We start from the raw sequence: 22,067 nt of genomic DNA, 5'->3' as shown, positions 1-22,067 counted from the left end.
GTTAGTCTAAAACAGGGTTTCCCAAACCCAGTCCTCAGGGCTCCCCAACAGTGCAGGTTTTCCATATCTCCTTGCTGGAGCACAGGTGTATTCATTACTGACTGACACATTGTAACAAATCCACAGGTGGTCCTAATTATGTCAGTGTGATCCGGAAAACCTGCACTGACATAATTAGGACCACCTGTGGATCTCTTACAATGTGTCAGTCAGTAATGACTACACCTGTGCTCCAGCAAGGAGATATGGAAAATCTGCACTGTTGGGGAGCCCTGAGGACTGGGTTTGGGAAACCCTGGTCTAAAATGTCTCACAAAAGACTGCAATAGCTTGCAGTCTGCTACACATCAAATGTGAACTATTAATCTGTGTTAAGATGGGAGGTCATTTAGATATACATTTGTGAGTGTCCAAAAGATTATTACGCATATCAATAGTTACACATTAGTAAATCTGGCAAGAGGAAACACAAAAAAACCATTAGCTTTTTTTATTTCATCATTTTAGTAACTGTACAATTTTAACTAAATCAAACAAGTAACAGAACATATTAAACATAAATGAAGACTACAATCCAGTACCCTATTTACAATACAATTTTACCATCCAATTTTAAGAGAACTAAATGGAGTACACATAATTGTTAGACCATTGTACTTGTATTGGGCAAAGAAACAAAAAGTAAACCCTGTCAAAGCAGAATTAACGGATACTAGAGTGTTCGGTGTTCCATGAAGCAGAAAAGAAAATTACATCTCATATGAATCACCATGAATAATATAGCTCACATGATTTTAACATGATTTTAATGACTTGTTTTTAAAATAAAAAATATATCCCCAAAAAGACCAATGAAAACAATGGTGTAAGCAAACCGTATTTTGTTTACTATTTTTCTATGTAAGAAGAAAAACAATTAGTGGCTGATAAGTTATACATTAAGAAGCGGAATGTACACTAACTGCAGAGGAGGCGATTTTCAATGAATACTGTGAAGCCAAAACCATTTGTTATACCTTTGCTGCTATTCATATTAAAAATGAATTATTTAGAACAAAAAAAAAAAAGTCTAAAATGTTCAACTGTGGGTTAATCATCATCATCATCATCATCAATAAGATGGACTGGAAATTCATCACAGATAATAGTATAATGTTAGTTAATTTTCCAAGGTCTGACATTTGGTGACAGTTGTTCTTTTTTGGACTTGAGTTTTACTAGTAATATTATGAGTGTATCCGCTACACAACAACAATTTACCTGCTTTTAGAAAACAATGCATGCATGTTAAAAATCAGATTCTGCACTTAAAGACCTCTGTATTAGGAGTGAGACAACACTGGAGGTCCCTTTCTGTTTAAAGTTTCAGTGGGCCATGTTATTGTAATTACTGCCAGGGGGGACTTGTAACGCATTGCGTTGAAGGGTCGGCACCGAGGCTGAGAAAGGATTAAACACTCAATTGTTATTTTAACAATTAGGAAGCAGAGAATATCAATACAGTTTAAAAGTACATGAAGGCTTAGTTACTACAGCATTGACTTTTGCTAGGTTGTGCAGTTTCAGTAAGATCTACTCCCCTTCCTCTGACGGTGTTGCCTCCACCAGTCTGTGGTTCAGTCTTGGGAAGCTTCTTGGCTGTAAGGAGAGTTGGGAAAAGAAATAAGATATATTATATAGTGCCTTTTGATTCCACCAATGTTGTATGAAATTAACACACAGATTACATTGTATGGGTCATTGACCTACGGGTGCGGAGGGAAAGTGGCATAAGCTTATGAAAAAGTGCTCCATACTCTCTCTAAATACTGTATCGGGTCTTTGAAAGTGTGTTCAACCAGATAACACTGCTGGTATATATTTTGTGAATTAGCTCACAGGAATACTAGAGGATCAATCAATCACTGAAAGGACACCCACAAAAATACATGGTTGGTTAGGCATGGAAAACGTTTTAACTACTGAGGCAATAAAGGGGAAACAACAAGTCTGACCATCTAAGAGGGGCTTGATTTATGTATTCTTACAGGACTCATAAGTCTGCCCTTAAAACATTTAAAAAGCATTATGCATCTGTGAAACATGAAACAGAACCGGTTTGTAAATAACATACTTGAACATTCCGCACTGCAATTAGTGGGTGAAATTGTATACATATATTGGGTCATAAAACTATATTCAGACAAATTATCTGGGACACCAAAGGTTAATTCTTATATTTGTTTGCACTTACCTATTGCCATGAATATTTCGTTCACGTTTGCTGATGTTTTGGCAGAAGTCTCCATGAACAACAAGCTATTATCATCTGCATAAGCCTGAGCCTCCTGCAAAAAGATTCACTGAGAACTTACACATCTGATATTTAAATGGGCAAGTAAACCCAACTACAAGTAGATCCAGCATAAAGTGGTATATTGTAACCTTCAAAAATACATATGTAAGATGTTCTTCCACCATTACAGACATCAGATATTGTATATTATATCTTCAATGTAATTTAGACAGAGCATGTTGGGCATAGGAAAACAGTTTTTTTCTGAAATACTTCCAGTTCTGTTAAGTTTTTGAAGTTTCAACACATTATTATAATCTTTATACATAAAGCACAGACATATTATTCAGTGCTGTACATGGAGCGGATCATGATACAAATTAATAACATACAGTGACATGAATATATGTATAAATGTATGTCAGAAGATAATTTATGGATGGAACTTGAGTTCTAGGTAAATTAGCCCCTTAAAATAGGACAGGACAACTTTGTAGCAGTGGTTATTGAATTACTTAGATAGTAATTCAAGTATAAAGTGAAAAAGAAAAATCATCCATTCATGGCTTTAGCACAAAGTACTTAATAGGCAGCGCTCTATCTGTTGCTCCCCTCCCTGTACCACATGCTGTCAACGCATCACACTGATCTAGACCCCAGACAAAGCAGGGCAGACAGTGTACATGAAAAAGAAATGTGTCCAGCAAAGCAATTTGCATGCTAGCATCTAATTAGCATAGAAGCCACTCTCTTGATCACATGGATTCCCAGAGAAACAAATTGTTTTTTTATTCTCCATTAGACTTCTATTATAAACTAAATAGCCTCTGCAACATTAATGACAAGTCTTAGTTAAACAAAAAAATATAACACCTGTATATCAGAAACTCAACAAGATGGTGCATAGAAGGGTTTACACATGTTAAACACATAAAACAATTACACTTTTGTTTCCAAAAAGTGAATGAAAAAAGAAAAAAAATTATAACGTTTACTTAAATTGTTTCTGTCACTCCCCACAAGTTGTTTCTCACACCCATGGGCCATGTTTGGTTGCTGGTGTCTGGCAGACACAAAAGAAGAAATATGTGCAGACTGCCTACTCTAAGAGTTCTTAAACACTCATAAAAGAACAGCACATGATGTAACCCTGTTATTTAAAAAGAAAATGTATTCAATATGGCAGACTTTAAAAAGAACTCTAAGAATTATTGAGTGAATAATTTAACAAATAATAAAACATGAATAAAATTCACAGATGAAATAAAAACAAAAATAGAGAGTAACCAACTTGATATTAAAATATAGACAATGGTATTACAATGAGGAAGAGAACTATTAAGCAAATTCATATATAAATCAAGAAATATTGTCACAACCTCATATGCAACATAGAAACAGCCAACAATTAGGAACTAATAGAGTCTCAAATAAGTCAACATTGCTAGAAACTGCCTAAGTTCAGGCATATAATACACACCTCCTCCGCAATTGGAGTATATTATATCTTTGACACGTCTCAAATTACTTTTATTATATTGTGTTTGTTTAGTGTTTGATTCTATATTTTCCTATTCCACTGTAATAGTTCACCTTTTAAAAAAATTGCCAATGACTTAAAATTCCTACACATGCATATTTAGTACATGAATTACTTTTTATTCTTAGGCTGTATCTTATTTATTTTCGGGTTTTCACTTAGTAGTAGTGCTACTCTATTTTACTTCCACATTATCCATCTGCATGAACTAGATTTCAGTGGCTATGGAAGATACTACTCCAGTAGTATTGGTGAGGTTATAATTATTTGATTTCTGTCTGTTATTCCATAGCTAACAAGAACATTAGTTAGAAGTTATTTCCATATGGTCCAAAAGAATCTCTGTCTCTTTTGGAAAACAAAAAAGCCAAATTTGCTTGAATAGAATAAAAAAAAATGATTGCTGGTGAACCATAATTCGAGCAAAACCATTAACATGTCAGAGTAAACCATCCCCAGTCTGCAAGGGATTAATGGGCCTTTCCAACACAATGAAGCATATTAATTATGTATCTTTTATTGTGTTACTCCTCCCCTTTTCAGGAAAATGTGCTTACTTTATCTTCTGTGCTCTACCAGCCAGTAACCATAGGAGCATGCGGGCACTCCATAGAATTGCCTATTGAGGTCAAAGCTACCTTTCAAGTTCTGATGCTACTGTACCTCTCTCTCCCTTACATCAAAGGGAATCCCCTCAACTAATCACAAACATGATCAGTCCAATTCTGCACCAGAGAAGATGGAGTAGAAGAATCTTAATTTCAGCTGCTGGTGTGTACCCTTATTCATATTTATTTTTGTATGCATTAGCACGGCATGAGCATATGCTGTTTAAATAGGAGCACCGTTGGCTTTAAACTGAGGGATTTAAACCTCTAATCTATTAGTCTGTGTAGACTATGAACGTACATTGATGAATCGAAGCATCACTGATATAGAAAAACTCAAAAGGCAATTCTAATTAGTATTGACATGCTAATGAGGCAACCTAAAGTGGTAGCAAGAAATGAATCCCTGAAAAAGAGAGGGGGGTGGGGCTGGAATCCAAACAAAAAAAAAACAACCTATGGGGCGGCTGTGCATTTTTACAACTGAATTCACCAAGTGTTATATATTATACACCCACACATTATTCCATAGTGACACAAAAGATGAATGGCAAATCACTTATACTATAATAACTTATTTTAATTTGATATTTAATGGTACATTCCCTTTAAGTACAATATATTGGAGACAATGTTGGACTAACAGGAGGTCATTTTGCTGCGCTAAAAACAAACAAAAAAACCCCCAAAAAAACGGATCTTTCCGGTTTTATGGCGGTCCACTTATATTACCCGAAAAATCAATGTGATCTGATGAAGTCCTATGTTCTGGCAACCTACATTAATTCTACTAATTAAGACAGCACACAACTAAATAAGAGATGCTATAAAATGAAAGCTTCATGGACGCTTTAATCTACCTCACCATATAGGCAGTAAGGGGTAATTAGACTGCCTTAAAATTAGATAAATCTCTAGATAAACACTAGAGTATTGAGAATAGCAATATTACATAATCCATTTTATATTTCAATTAGGCCGTCAGAACACAGACACTGTGACTTTAGATTTTAGGGAAATGTATACACTTACCTGAAAGTCCACAGCCCGCTTGGAAGCCAGATCTGCTTTGTTACCAGACAAAGCTATCACAATATTAGGACTTGCTTGTCTCTGAAGTTCTTTCACCCAGTTCTTCGCTCTTGCAAAAGACTCCTGTAATACAATACGTTTAGTTATCTGATATATTTCATTGTTCTTGCACCACAGCTGCCCCTGCACTGATATTCTCCTCCCACATTGGCTTTGTGATCTCAAACTAACTACTCAAAATAAAAAAAATGTTTGTACCAATGAGCAAATGCTGCACAGCTTAGACAGCTAAAATAATCAAAACACTAAGTTAAGCAAAACGTACAAATGACCCCAGTCAACTGGAACTCTTCTACAATGTTGTAGATATGTTGAATAGCTGTTGGCTAAGGTAATTTGCATCCTCACAACTGTGGAAATTTACAGAATGCCAGTGCTATATTTCTGCCAGTCTGCAGCTGTATGGATTCTGTGGACCCGTCAAACTCCAAAACAAGTGTTTGACCCTTAAACATTCTGCAAATTCAACCTACACTACATGCTTCCAACAATAAGGTTAACACTATGTGTGCCAAATATGAGACCTAAATACGGTACCTTAATACCAATAAGAGCCAACAATAGGACATACTGCTAGGTTAATTGGCTTCTGATGAATATAACACGTGTGGGTGTGTGTGTGTTAGGGAATATAGATTGTAAGCTTCACTGTGGCAGGGACTAATGTGAATGAATAAATATTCTATGTAAAGCACTGCGAATTATGAGGCGTTATAAGAGTAACTTAATAATAATAATGCCAATAGCATGAATATATTTCATGGAAATATTATTCAGATACTATTAACCAATGAATTCTGGTCATTGGGAAGAATCATTTTTTCAAACCAATGACCTAAAGCACTTAGCATGATAAGTAGTAAGCACATTTTCACTAGCATCAGAGTATTTTTAGTGTCCTTCAAATCCTCCTAAGATGGACCTGTCGTATCTCAAGATGTTATTTTTTTTGCTATACTTATAGCACAATAAACAAAAAAAATTAATTCCACCAGAATCCTGTTGGCTCTCAGAAAGGCTCTGAACCATTTCTCAGATGTAACATTCTTGTTTCTGTGTTCCATTTACACACTTTCTGCAGTCTGGTTTACAGCTCTAATATTTAGTACCTTATTACTAAATTGGGTCTATGAAAGTGTAACAGATATCCCAATATTTGTATCAAGTGCACTTTAAGAGCTCATGTGGTATAAATGTATGCAGCACAATGGTTTCCTGTCGGGAAACTGACTAGCAGGTTACATTAATCATTTTATTTTCATGTACACCGTGGGTTGGTCGGTGTTAAAGGACACATTTCCCATCCCTCATTTTACATGCCAAGTAATTATTAGGCCAGTGGTATATGCTTTGTTTTAACGGTGACCCCCAATTTACACATGATTGGATCGATGACCATTTCCTGCACAGGGCTCCTCTCACAAACATCTAACAAAACCAGAACAGCTCAGAGATTAGGCCCGTTGTCCACAAGGAAGAAGAACACAACATTGAATCCCTCTCCCCTGGCTAATGAAGTCCAGACTAGTCCAAAGATATGCAAAGAAGGCAGAGTATGAGCTACCGTACGCTGAAAATGTAATTGATAACGGTATAGGTGTAAGACTTATGTTGAGGTTAATTATGTGGTGTATGCATTATTGGGAGCAGTAATGGCTAATGAGGTTGATATGTGGTGTATGCATTATTGGGAGCAGTAATGGTTAATATGTGGTGTATGCATTATTGGGAGCAGTAATGGCTAATGAGGTTGATATGTGGTGTATGCATTATTGGGAGCAGTAATGGTTAATATGTGGTGTATGCATTATTGGGAGCAGTAATGGTTAATGAGGTTGATATGTGGTGTATGCATTATTGGGAGCAGTAATGGTTAATGAGGTTGATATGTGGTGTATGCATTATTGGGAGCAGTAATGGTTAATGAGGTTTATATGAATATGTATATTGGAGTTTATGATTGATAAATTGTACTTGGAATTTGATAGTTGCGAGATGCATATTAGACAACAGAGACTTGTGATATAGAATAATATAGATTCTGTAAATTGTGTGTAAAAATGAGAGTTTAAGTTGGTACTATGTGTAATAATAAATAAGCATCACGGAATACAGAATATTTTTATAGTAACAGAAGCGATGTTAGAGCTATGCCTGATAATATGACTGCAGTTAGTCCTTGTGTGTAATACTGTACTGAGATATACATATTATGCTTCTATGGAGACTGATATATGAGAATGATAGCAGTGCTGTACATTTGTACTTGGTGTATAGTTTGTCTTGTGAGGTAGCATATAAAGTTTGACAAACATGTGAAAATATAGGAATATATAGTTGCATTTGCTGAGGATAGGACAATGGTACTGTAAATTGTAGTTAGTAATGATGAGAGCTGTGGTAGTGTTGCTCAAAATAGGTTATGTATACTGGCAGCAGTACGTTTTATTTTTTTTTAAGATTATTATTATGATATAGGTACCATTGTCCCTATGATGTACTACGTGTATCCAGGGCCGGATTAAGGGAATGGAGGCCCCTGGGCTAAGGGGGCCTCCATTCCCCCGTGAGGGCCCCCCCCCTCGTGATCCGAGCTGCCCGACCCCCCCGTGATCCGAGCTGTCCGCATCCTTCCCCTCCAGCACTTACCTCCTTCTCCAGCGCGCTGTACGCTCTTTACTGAGGAGATCTCGTGAGAGTGAGACTCACGAGATCTCCTCAGTAAGGAGAATACAGCGTGCCGGGGAAGTACTGCAGGGAAAGTGCTCAGCAGCACTGATCGCGCCGAAGGCGCCCCCGCCCCATCAATACTGCTTCTGAGCACTTTCAAGGGCCCCCTGGGCTGTAGCCCAGTTAGCCCTATGGTTAATCCGGCCCTGTGTGTATCTAAGCATAAATGGTTACCCATTTGTATTACATGAATAGTGTAGTAGTTGGAAGGAAATGAATATGTCCTGTGTGATTTTAAGTCCCATGTCTAGGGTGTATGAATAGTATGGATTGATACATATGTCTAACACAGAGTTAATTTAGAGGCAGAAAAGGAATAATTTCTCATTTAAATTGAAAACTACCTTTGCATGTAGTTAATTAAGGAGAATAGTTATTAAATGGTCATTAGCGTATGCACATCCTTTTACAGTGGATAACCTGTTTGTGATATCCCACATTCCCCTCTCAACGTGGTATCTTACAGGCCTACTACAGTTCACATATGACTAAAAATGTTAAGCAAAAAAGGAGTTTTTCCTTAAATATTGATGTAAAAAAAACTCTTAACACAGTAATTTACTAGGTCATGAGTTGAGGGGAATTCGTATATCTAAATAAGTAAAAGTTTTTCCACTTTTACTTTTCTAACACAAAAGAAATGACTGCATCGGAAAAGCAGACACATTATGTCTGCTGAGGATTAAAACCCAGTCGGGCGAGACAACAGCACAGTGCACAGTCATGGTTTACTCTTCCCTACAATGCTGTGTACACAGTACAGTAAAGAGTAGTAAAGTAATTTGCTAAAACGTTCACTAATTACTATATTATTGTGCAAGATAAGCAGCAAAGCACCTCACGAGATAAAAAGAAACCCATAATTCTAAAGTATAATCAAAATGTCAACTATGTATAACAAAACAAACCCCCAACCCACTGGGTTATCTGGAATGCTTGGGGCTTCAGGTTTCCAGATAAGCTATTTTGCACACTTGGAGCACCATGCCTAAAATATATATACTAAATAATATTTAAAAAATGACCCATATTTTCCCTGCACACCGCATCTGACATTTCCTTCCTTACTGTATAGAAGTTCATAACAACTAAAAAAGAAAATACTAAGTAATCATGTGTATGTGTAAAATATTTATACCAAAATACAATAATATATTTTCTTCTTTCTGGTTATGGCAATACAAACCAATAACATCTAACATTTATTATAAGAACAGAAACTCAAACAAACTCATGGTACCTCATTTGTGATGTCATATACAACTATTGCAGCTTGGGCCCCCCTGTAGTACATAGGGGCTAGACTGTGATATCGCTCTTGACCAGCCGTATCCCAAATTTCAAATTTCACTGTTGTATCGTCAAGGCAGACAGTCTGGGTAAGAAATGCAGCTATATTCAAAAAAAAGGGGAAAGAAAAAAAAAAAAAAAAAAAAAAAAAAAGAGAGAAGGAAGGGAAAAAGGGAGAGATGGTAGAAAAACCTATTATTTACAAACAACAAGCATTGCAAAACCAAAACCAACCTAGGGAAATATAACATCCCTTTGAAGGCTAGCACTATTTAGTTGAAAACAGTTTTCGATTTATTTACTTTTAATTTTTAAAAGGCATATTTCATATTGTATCAACACATACATAAAGACATACTTGCCTTACGTACATTTACTTACAAATAAAGATTCAGAAACACATTTTTTAAGATGCAAGAAAAAGAATGATCTCTTGCCTCTGTGCTTTAGGGAAAAGGCAAACAAATAGCTATATGCCAACAACAGTACACATTGGTTATTAGTGATAATTATTGTGCCCCATATGTATATGATGCCAGGTCAAGCAACAGGGCTCGGAAGCAATTACTTTCCTGCTGTCCTTTACAGAACTCAGATTACACCTGGGCTTTTCTTTCCTCCGTAACGACATTTACATAGTCAGCTCAATCAGTGTAGGCCAAGAATGAGAGTAGCTCTTAGGCAATGCCGAAGCCTGTTTGGCTCAGAAGAGTGCAGGAGGAATGAATCTGCAGCAAGTGCTACCGGGAACAATTGTACCATTCACTCAAGCCATCAATAGCTCTGTATGTCTTTTTAGATTTTTTGGGAAGTTGAATTATGGGGGCAGTATGCCCATCTGTGCATGGTTTGATCATCAACAACTTGGGGTTACAGTTGTTTTAACACAGGTTACTGCAGAAGGTGTGACTTAATGGTTTGTGGCCAGGGCTAACTGTATAGTGCCTCTCATATTTAAGGATAGCGGCATCAACTAGTTTGCAAAGGGTGCAGATTTGGAAGAGGTGAACAAATAGTTTTACAATAACAAAAATGACAAGCACAATTTAAGTCTTAATGTATACAATGTAGTACACAACAATTAATTAAACATTACAACAACAAAATGGGTAAATCATACATATATAGAAGGATTTAAAGGCAGGTTTGGTGAGGGAAAGAACCAATCAGAAGCTGCAATCAGACAAACAGACAATGTGGGTTCTAATTGGTCCTCCAGCTCACAAGCCCCCTTCCACAGCAATTACACAGTGAACAAAAAAAAAATGTCACCACTTTAGACAATGCAGGTTTAAGTGACATTAAACTAGTGCAACAGGAATAATATATCCTCTTTGCAGAGCAAATAAACATTTAACAAGATAAAACAGTGACTGTAGTGTTCCTTGATCGATTCACAAACAGGGCAGAGGTCAATGATGTCACAGCAAGTATAACTAATGTGCTATTCCTTAACCTTTGATTTTTCTTATATCGGGATAGAATTAAAGTAAAGGTCCAACTTTGAGAACTTTTCTCATATCAAAATTATATTTGATGTATGCAAAAAGCTTAATTTTGCAAATAGGATCCATGCTTATTTTGTTTTGTTAGACAACTGTGGCAGAGGTCATCTAACATTTCCTCTGTGTATCTGCTTTTACTTGGAGGTTGTTGTATACAATATAAACCACTTGTTTTACATTGCCAGAGTGTCTGATATTTAGTGGGAAAGTTCATAGTACTAGAGTATTGTTTTGTTAGAATTACAATTTATCTCCAATGTACGATAGTACGTTATAGTAAGTACAATGGTAATGAAAATTGTTATTTTTTTTTATTTTTTTTCTAACCTCCAATTGTGCTTTCTTGGAATTCATGAAACTGTCCCTTTACAAAGCGTAGCACTAGGCTGGATTTTCCCACAGCAGACTCTCCTAAGAGGACCAGCTTGAACTGACAGATTTTATTTCCAGCATTTGGTCCATTGGGTCTGGTGGCTCCTCCTCGATTAGCCATATTTAAATTTTGATAGGCAAGTCTCTGTATTTATGTACAACAGTCCACGAAGCAAAGGGGTTCTGCAGTTGCTTATCCTTCTGGTACTCTATTAATAAAAATGAGAAAATGCTGTAAATGCACACAACTAAAATACTGGACTATTTCTTCTTAAGAATGTCTGGCTTGAGCAACTATGTATCAAAACATTTATATGATCAATAACAAGTCTCACTATATATTCATTATTACTTTCACTGGCTACACACAGTATTTATTTTTACTAACAAGGGCTTAGTAATTAGAGCCACACTATGCAACAGAATGTTCCAGCAGAAAATGAGTTCTGCTGACTGGTGTAGGAGGATCTCACTTAATACCATCGAGTTGGCCGAAACAATGCTGCCTCCACACCAGACATTAAATGGACAATACATGTGTTGTGTCCACTCATTAATAATTCTATTAAAACTATGCATGTTATTTTACATGAATAGAAAGTACACTGTAATACATGATACAATCATACCAGAGTGTTTCAACTAACATCTTATTATATATTCATTAAAAGCTTGAATGGCGGGAGGGGACAAATCACCACAATGAAGTATCTAGTTTTTCAATGGGAAAAATTATCCTTTTAAAATAGCACAATTTTATCCAGAAAGCTAGTAAATAAAAACACTACAGTTGCTTATCTAGAAAATGAAGAAATAGCTACTGTAATGCATAATTGTGGGATCTGTATCTTAGAAAAAAAAATATCTATCATTGTAAGTATATGCAATAAGTAATGTATAATGTTTGTTTACAGAACCTTCTGTGTAGTAGGGTTTTCTTAATCCTGTGCCGACCACAGTACTACTTCATCTGACTGGCTGCTATATTACTCTAAGTTGACAAGAGTTCTATGTTGCTTCTTAAAGGTGACCGCATGTTACAGTGCATGTCACCATCAACGGACCCGGACTGTCACTTACAGCCGAAGGATAACGTGCAAGGACACGGACTGAGAGATTTGGCTCCTGCCCCTTTGATTGTCAGCAAATTTAATTCATAACCCACCTTACATGATTAATATAACAAATTGAAAATTTCTCTGTATCACTTAGTTCTATTATCTAGACCTAGCGACAGCGCACTGAGAGGATAGGTGTGAGAGACATTGGAATTCCAGAGTGATGGAAGGTACCAGTACCTAATGTTTAATATAAGCGATTGGCAAATTCTATGTACAGATTGGTGGATAGAAATACAGGGGCATGACCAATTATGTCACAGTTTGCAGGGTAATAGCTTTTGTGTGTGATGGACATAAGTTTACTTTACCACAAGCTGCAATGGAAAGTCAGGGTAAGTTTAAACAAACAAAAAATATAATGGGAGAGAGTTCATTCCATCATATTATTTTTTTTTTGTGTAAACAATAGTTAAGGCAGCAATTTTGTGAGTAGAATCACTATTCAGGCAAATACAGCTAGCTGGTCATCACACATTTCTAGTGACTTTCTAGTGAACTCATATGCCTAAATCTCCCGAATCATTTTTCAGCCAACAAAACTGCTGCCTGCACTGTGTATGAAATGGATAAACTTTAAAACCTAACTGGTTTTCAATGCATATCTGGCAGATTACAAATAAGACAACATATGGCAAATACTACATGTGGTAAAATCAGGATCAGCGCAAAATATTTTTATTTTTAAAAATAAATCAAAAGATTTGCTGGGATAAACAAACAAGTAAATAACTATTAATAGAAATCCACACAGAACATGATCAAAAGAGACCCAAACAGTTCATTTTGAAAATATAGCTCTTACCCTATATCTAGTAAGAAACTGCGGATACTATATGTAATAAGTTCATTATCGAGCTGCAAAGTTGGACTTTTCCTTTGATAGAAACAAAGGTTTGTCAGACTTTCACATTCCAGTATGTTATGACCTGTTCGTACTTGGCAGGTGAAATATGCTATAATTCTAACAAGAGCTCACAGAAATTCTATACTTTGTGGACACACCTCTAGTTGCCAATGGTGATGTTACCTAAAGGCAGAATGAGGCGTTGAGCACAAGGTATGTAAAGCTCATGCTTTATAAACTTACTATACCTTATTATAAAAGAAAAAAGAAAAGTAAAAAAAGACATCATTAAAGCATTTTTTAAAAACTGTACAGAAATTTACAGAGAACTAAAACAGGACTGGTTTGTCTAAATTAATGTAGTTTAGGGATGTTAACAATATATTTAATTCCACAAATATACATAAGACATTCCTCTTTTGACCTGTAAATAGAACCCCCAAAACATTTCAGAACATTGTGAAGAAAGGTGGCTAGGATGAATAAAACCATATTGCTTATAGCATTTTTGTTTTGCTTTTTAACATTGTTTACTCGTATACATATGTAGTTTGAGAAATAGGTAGTTGTTACAGAATTTGCATAGCTCTTAGGATAAGCTGGACAAAAATGCCCACTTTGAGATTTTAACATGAAATGATAGGCGTTATCCAAGAACTTTCACAAACTTTTTGTGCTTTTTCAGTTTATTTCACTTTAAGGAAAAGATGTTTGAAATCCTAAGGACTCATACACAGCATGTTTAAGTATTATCCAGAGAGAAAAGAGACCCAAGAAAACTGCTCCGATTCCTATGCTAAAACATAAGTGTGTACTGTTTCTGTCTATGTGGTGTTTATATCTGCTGCTATGTACCCAACTCATACCATTAAGCTATAGCAGTCAGTGGGGTTCTCCCCAATGTTACCTTAAATGAAAACCTTGAGGATGCCATAAAGCGACCTGTAATGTCATGAGTCCAAGAGAACTTTCAGACCTGTTAGGCGTTTCATACTGAAGAATGTGGATGCAATGTGACACTCCTTATTGGACAGCAGCAGATTCATTACAGTGAGCTGGAAATGCGGTCCATGTTGCGCAATATATGGAACACACTACTTGGAATTTTCAGCATCCACCTTAGAGGCTTTTTTAAGGTGGAAAAATAGTACAAAAGCAGCCAACTAGTGCATATTTTAAAAGTATCAGATAGGTGCTTAAACCGATGTGATCTGCACTCAGAGTATCATGAAAGCTAACTGTTCCCTGACCACACCATAGTGATCCTGCTGTCAAAATGGTGCATGTAAAGCTCTGAGAGCATAATGGCTTGGTATGACACTTGTTAGAATGCTGCACGTCCCTGGTCAGAGACAAGCATTCATCTTGTAGTGGCTTTTTTTTAATTACAGGCTAGTTTTAGAAGACCTACCTGTCCCATTTTTCCTGAACATTAACTCTGTGACGGACATCAGAGTATAAACTACACAAGTGAATTTAAGTTGCTTGATCATGGGTGATTGAACGCTTACTAGTAATCATCCATTCACCATCTTCCCTCTGACAAATTTGAGTTTAAAGTGTTAAAAAAATGTTATTTCTCTGAAAATTTCTTATTGACGTGCTGCATTGAGAGAAAGTATGGATTATCCCTATTTGAGACTGACCATTTTAGAGGGGATAGCATTTCAAATGTATAAGATGTCACAACAAAGTAAAATAATAATTTCCTTTAAAGCAGATGTTCTTGACCTACAGGAAAGAATCGATGTGTCATTTAGGGCGAGTCCTCTTGATCGTATATTTGTAAAACTAGGCATACAATTCCCCAATTTACTATTTATTTTCTAAATAATTCAGAGAACAAAAAAATAAACTACATTATGTGTGACAAAGCTGATTTTAACATATTTGGAACCCAAGAAAAAAAAAATCTGTTCAGAATATTTAAGAACCAACATCTGCATTAAAGTTGATTGTTTGATTAGGACAAGCATTTTTATAATAATTTGCCTACCGACAGGGACAGTTCTAGTGCAATGTCTATGTGATATGTTAATTCAGCAGAGGATACCGCTGTTCAACCCTAACGTAACTCTTATTTTTACTCAGGTTCTGCAACTACCATCTGTATAACACAAGCCACACTATCTAGATTACATGCCTGCAAAGCTGTTATGGACGTAGAAGTATAACTTTTTTCTGGGCTCACAAGGTGGAATACCACGTGTATGTACAATCACCAAGCACATTAGTGCGCCTGTATGTGTGAAAATCAGATATTACTTTGACAGTAGAGAGTTTTCTAAAACAAAGTATAAGTAGCTGTTTTTTTTCAAAAACCTCCGAATCCAGAGGTGATTATGCAGTTTGTAATTATAAAAACACTCAAGGCTGCAACCTGATTCTTTTGTGCTGGGTTTGAGATTTTTATCCAGTCACTCTTGAAGTCCAATATCAGAGCAATGTTAAACTTACTTTTTGAACAGTCTTATTTTCACAAATTGTAAGTACACCTTACAATGCAATATGTTCTCTGCTCTTAAGTAGCTTTGAAACTGTGCTATATCAAAGCTCAGTTGATTTTAAAATACTCAATTTAATATTCCGAATGAAAGATTAAGGTTTTTTTCTTCTTCTTTAGTTCTGCATGTAACTGATGCTAGAAATAAGAATCGTGTTGGCTGGAAAGATCCACAGATCTTGTTCTGCTATATGCATTAGACGAGTGAACCACGCTTTTTTTGCCCAAAATGCTATCAGGACAACCACGGACTTCTTTATTTTCTTCAGCACTCTCGGGGTGACTAGTGCAGAAAATCATAAGCCATTCTCAAGAGGGCATCACTGGGGTTTGGAATCTGAGAACTAATTTATCTCTGCAGTAAACATACCTATTTCTGTAATACCCTGTTTCATAGTTATCTTTATATTTTGTGGTCCAGACAGCAATCCCCTCGGCTTAGTTACTGAGTGCTCAGGAAACCCACAATCAATGGTCTCTCCTTTTAATAAACTACCAACAACAAAATAAGCTCTTCTACCCAACTGAATATGTTCACTGTGAAGACTTCTGTGCTTTTATGTTTGTTCAGGTGAGCTACTGTTACTATGTTATCTAAAGGAATGCAAACACCTCAGCAGATAATCTTTTATTTTGTCCTCTAGAATGGCCTTCTAGACCACTAGCAAATTCCCTACAACTTGAGTACATCTACTTCTGCTCCTCCTCTTTGAACATCCCCATCCCTGCTTTAACCTGCTATTTACAATGTTGTTGTTTTTTTGACTGTTCAAGGGACTCCTTTATCCAGGCCTTCAGTGGACCTTCACCAACTTTCATCTAAACCAGGCCTGTCCAACCTGCGGCCCTCCAGGTGTTGTGAAACTACAAGCCACAGCATGCTTTGCCAGTAGACAACCTGTTGATAGCTGGAAGGGCATGCTGGGACTTGTAGTTTCACAACATCTGGAGGGCCGCAGGTTGGACAGGCCTGATCTAAACCAACAGGATTATGTGTTGGTCTAGAGTTTAGTTTCTTCTGAACAAACTCTTGAATAAAGCAAACATTACAGCTGCAATGCCAGATGCCATCATGTCTCTCTGACCAAAAGGTTCTACTGTTTTTGGAAAGTGGAGATCTTTTGAATTTGTGCTAGACATCTTTCTGCAGGAATAAAAGTGGCTTGTTTATCGAAGTTTAGCAAAATCCCTAAAGAGAACCTTAACTTTAAAAGGCTCAAACTTGATTGTTCAAATTATGCTCACTAACAAATTGGAAACAATGTCGATAATACTATGCAGATTAAGAATTTCTGCTAAATCTTCTGCAAACCAGTAATCCAGATATGAGATGAAGAGGTTCCTCACATGTTTGAATACTTCTGCCATTATTTTTGTTATGATTTCAGAGCAACCAACAAACCACGGAAGAACTTAAAACTAAAGAAATGTTAGCTGGAGACCCAGAGGGGCTATGGTAATATGTATTTTGGAGGTCTAATGTAGTCTTCTTCCTTAGAAGATTTACCGCTCAGCTCATTGTCTCCATATATTTAAAGAAAGAATTCAGGAATTTAAGTTTGACATCTTTACCAGGAAGACAGCTAAATAAAGGCCCGGAACCTTTTTCTGCGGGAAAAATACTTGAATAAGAACTTTCTGTGCTTTTAAATTCTCTGCATTCTTTACTGCTTTTCTGTAAGATTGGAGTGGGCTGTGAGAATTTGTAGAAAACTTTGCATTGGATCCTTCATTATCTGCAGAATCCACCTGTCTTTAGGAAATGTTCTTCAAGTTTAACAGGAACATAGACAGTCCTTCTCTATTTTCAGAATTTCCAAAGGTGCCCCCGGTCTCCCTATTTTTTTCTCTTACCGCCCCCAGACAAAAACCAGAAAACCAGGAGGTGAGCGAGAGATATTTCTAGTTACAATTGTAGTGCTGCTTTAAAGTACAGCTATCAACAATATGCAGAGCAAAAATGAAAAATCACACCTGATCATAAAGTTCAATGGCTGAATGAGCAAACTTACATTATGTTAGTGCCACCAAATTTGCAGAACACCAATCACATATGGGAAGAAAAAAAAAAAAAAAAAAGAGACAAAGTTGCCATAAGCCGTCAGAACAGTTTCAATATGTATCGAAATAGATCATACAATCTTCCCAAAAAAAAAAATAGGCTTTAGTAAAGTAGAGACCATGCAAGTTACTGAAGTCTGTATCTCCAGAGATGTGTCATGAGCCTCTTGGCTAAAAATGCAAACCCATATGTATTGTAAAGGATCTATCTATAGCATTTTTTTATTTACTTTTTTTTGTTACTATCCTTGTAACTAATGTTATTAATGGAAAACTTTAATGCTTACTTCAGAGAATGCAAACAAATTTGTAGTCTAAATGTAAATATTCAGGAGACCTGGTCTCTGCACACAATCAAGCAGTGTTCAACTAAGGCTCAACTGAATTAAGCTTATAATAGAAACTATTTGGAAATTCCCTGTTTAGCCTACATCCTGAAGTATTATTTGGTGCTTTATTTATTTTTTATTTATTAAAAAAAAAAGCCCTAAGTATATTTAAAGCTCTTGAAAACTGTACTGCAACTCTTCCCTAATTTTACATATGGTTTCATTTTCTGAATGTTCACCAATGAGGAAAAAAAAACAACAATAGCAAAACATTAAGCAAGGCAAGAGCAAAGATCAATATAAACCAGTCATAAAACCTGTGTCACGATGCAGTGTAATTTGCAATAGTATTAACGTATATGCAATGCATCACTGAATTTTAGATAAATACTTGTTTATTTTTAATTCTGCAGTATTATTTGCAACTACTTTTCACTCAACAGCAGTTACTGCAAGTTGTGTTGCGAGATGGGATGCTTTCGTCAACTACTTTCAGTTTATTCCAAGTTCATGACTGAACAAAAATCTCATAGAAAACCTCCGGTTCTGCACAAGATCTGCGTCTCTCTTCTACTCTCATCACATCCTCCCATTCTTGGTTACAGGACTTTTTCCAGGCTGCACCCACTTTATGTAATTCACTCCCTCACACAACAAGACTTTCCTCTAGTCTTCAAACCTTCAAGTGTTCTCTGAAAACCCACCTCTTCAGACAAGCTTATATTATTCCTCTACCACCCTCTTAATCTCCCTTGGATACCCTATTACCACCCTCTACACAGCCAACACAAGACAACAACCCTCTGGCCACAGTTGTATGACTGAGCATACAGCCCACTAAATACTTTGCATTCTAACTGGACAAATATTCAATATGATGGAGCACTTACCCTTGTGTATCAAACCATTATCCCATAGATTGTCAGCTTGCAAGCAAGGTCTTCTTACCTCTACATATGTATGTATTATCCAGTGTTTTATTACTGTTTGTTCCCAATTGTAAAGCGCTACAGAATCTGTTGGCACTATATAAATAAATGTTGATGATGAATAATTAACATCTGAAACAGCCATCCCCTTTTTACTAAAAATAAATGTCAACCTTGAGGATTTTCTACACACCTCTGATTATTTCCCAATAGTTAGACAGCTCTGTTCTACATTAAAAATTCAAATAATACACAAATTGTTTACCAATCCTGAATACTGGTGTACAGGTACATGTTATGCAATGCCCATTCTTTATTACACCACTTTAAAACAAAGGTGAAGCAGGTATTAAACAGTAAATGTGGCATTATAAACTGGGCGATTTAGAAACACTTTTGTGTTGAGAAGTTCCCAGCAGGTTAGCATTGGTGTTTTACAAAGAGTCAGCTGTATACTTCATACCCATCAACCAAACAAACCTATATATGCTGAACTACAGCTAAATGATAGTGTGAACATTTATTTATGTTTTTGTTAACCAAACCCGAATATGACTGGTAGAGTCCAATAGAGTAATTGTTGGGCAAGCACAGTTCTATGGCAGATTGTATAGGACCAGAGGCCCGGAACCAAGGCTCAAGCTTGGTAATCCGGCCCTAGCCCCCTGTGCTGTTAAACTGCTCAATAGATGGGAGAGCTCGGACACTAGTGTCCAAGGATGGGGTACAGCCCCCGTATTGTACAGCTGGTTGGCGCCATGTAAATAACAACACACGCACATCCATGCAGGCAGCCCCTCTCCATTCTCTCCGGCTTCCTCCTCCCACCCAAACACTAAGAACACATCACCGATCTCTGCTGTTACCGGCGAGATGGGTAGACGCTCACGGCAGCCGCACAGTGACACTCATATCAGGTGAACGGCCTCCAGTCCTGTCTCTCCCTGGTCTCTGGTCTCTGCCAGCTTCCTGGGGCTGCTCGATGACTCCGGTCTGGCCCAATCACATGATCTCGATGACATCATCACATTGGCTACGGTAAGCCGCTGGGGAAAAAGTGTTTAAGTCTCGTGGCTCGTTTTTTTATGTCCAGTTTAGTTTCTGCATTGTGCTGATAGTTATCGTGTTGTGTAGTTAGAATACAATGAAGTTTCATTACTCCTTCATTTACCATTTATCCATTACCATGATTTATATAAAATAATCAAGCCTATATGTTGGACCCCCCCTATTTGAAACAAATATTATATCCTCTAACTTGTTGTAGTGACTTTACGTAGTATTCTAAAGCTCAAATGTGTCAGCAAAACAATTCTAGTTTAATGTTGCGTCAGAGCTCCGCATTGGTCACAAATGTATCTGTCGATCTGGAAAGGCTACAAAATAACTCGTATAGAAATGCAGAAAATGTTGGCAGCACAGTGTGTATAATCATGAACAGTAGTGTTTTGTCTGCTAGTGATGTTTAACCCTGCATGTATACGTGCATTGGCTTTCACAAGTGCCAGGTTCTTAAACATATAATTCACCATTGATTGAATTATAGTGAGCTTTAGTGTTTTTTTAAATTTATTTTTTGAATGTATAGATTAACATACCAATTAACTTATCAGTACTGAGAACCAGGCAACTCAGCCCATGCTCCACCAGAACACGAACTCATCACTCTTTTTTTCAAGACACTATCTCTTGAGCCTGCCTCTCTCTCCAGCTTCCTCCTCATATCCGTACTCCAGTTCCTTTCTAAACATCTATAATGGTTTGTTTACAATCATTTTTTACACTTTCTCACTATTCACTTTCTCCTTGACCCCTTACAATTGTTCTACTGCTCTCTCCACTCCACAGAGGCTGTCCTCACTGAGGTGACTAATAAGCTACTCTTGGCTAAGTTGAAGAAGCACTTCTTTCTGCTCTTGCTCCTTGACCTCTCTGCTGCTTTCAACATAATTGTCAACCCTCTCGTCCTTGGCACCCTTAACTCCCTCACTCTTAGCTGCACCGTCCTTTCAGGATTACCTCTTACCTCCTGATCACTCTCTCTTTTCTCTGGTGCCTGCTCCCCTCCTCTTCTTAATGAATCAGGCCCATAGTCTTTAATTACCAAACAATAAAAAAGTTTTTTTTCCCAATTTTTCCCATAAAATACATTAGCATGTTATTAATATATACTGTACATAAAATGCATTGTTACAGTTGCTGCTGATTGCAAACACATGTTCTAGCATGTAGATGTGACCGTCATCACAATTGCTCTGCACTTACCCCTTCCATGTAGCTGGTGCAAGTGCAGGCGTGGGCTGGCAAAGTCCAGCCCGGGGGGCGCACAGGCGGCCGCATCACATGATACGCGACACATCGTGTGTCATGTGATGCGGCCGCCTTTGCGCTGACACGGCCGCATCGCATGTCTTGTGATGCGGCCGCTTGAAATATTTATTAAATATTGTATTTAGGGGTGGGGCGGCCCAAATAGCTGTCAGACTCAGCGGCCCGGGGGCCCAATGCCCCCCTGCCCCCTGGCCCAGCCCGCCCCTGTGCAAGTGATGTGACAGAAAAACATGTACCTTTGAAATGCCCAAAGCTTGAATTGAGCATATGAGCAACTAACGTGCATATGCCCATTCCCCTCCTCATTCCGCCTCTGAAATTATAGGGTGTCATAAGGGTCCTTTTGAAGATGAATTGGATGTTCTTGCATTCATTGGTATATGGTTTGGTTCTGGGAATGCGCAGAGTGATTTCACACGAAATATGACACATATCGGCATTTACGTTTCTTAATGAATCAGGCCCAGTTTATATAGCCCAAACAGTAGCAGGTGACTGGTCCAGCTGCTGTACAGGATATCTGTGACTTCCCAAATC

General features: G+C 37.2%; 1 protein-coding gene across 2 annotated transcripts; it reads right to left on the bottom strand.

Annotated features, from left to right (window-relative positions):
• Positions 1–475: 475 nt before the first annotated feature.
• RAB5A (RAB5A, member RAS oncogene family) lies at positions 476–20,211 on the bottom strand. Of its 2 annotated transcripts, none has more exons than XM_075212324.1 (6): positions 20,066–20,211; positions 11,368–11,621; positions 9,486–9,637; positions 5,456–5,578; positions 2,234–2,327; positions 476–1,638 (listed from the first exon to the last, which is right to left on the bottom strand). In XM_075212324.1, the coding sequence occupies exons 2-6, from the start codon at positions 11,531–11,533 to the stop codon at positions 1,523–1,525; spliced, it is 651 nt and encodes a 216-aa protein (XP_075068425.1). In that variant the 5' UTR covers positions 11,534–11,621; positions 20,066–20,211; the 3' UTR covers positions 476–1,522. The 2 variants fall into 2 exon arrangements, with proteins under 2 accessions (XP_075068425.1, XP_075068423.1); XM_075212322.1 differs by having other exon boundaries at positions 20,050–20,140.
• Between the last annotated feature and the right edge of the window lie 1,856 nt (positions 20,212–22,067).

Source organism: Mixophyes fleayi, chromosome 5, assembly GCF_038048845.1.
Source record: "Mixophyes fleayi isolate aMixFle1 chromosome 5, aMixFle1.hap1, whole genome shotgun sequence".
NCBI classification, from domain to species: domain Eukaryota; kingdom Metazoa; phylum Chordata; class Amphibia; order Anura; family Limnodynastidae; genus Mixophyes; species Mixophyes fleayi.
This window is presented reverse-complemented; position numbering and strand designations above follow the sequence as displayed.

Coding starts and splice junctions, on each gene's coding strand:
- RAB5A (XM_075212324.1), bottom strand. CDS start 11,533: ATGGCTAATCGAGGAGGAGCCACCAGACCCAATGGACCAAATGCTGGA. Junction 9,638..11,367: donor CCAAGAAAGCACAATTGGAG/GTTAGAAAAAAA, acceptor TTTTGAATATAG/CTGCATTTCTTACCCAGACT. Junction 5,579..9,485: donor TATATGACATCACAAATGAG/GTACCATGAGTT, acceptor ATTGTATTACAG/GAGTCTTTTGCAAGAGCGAA.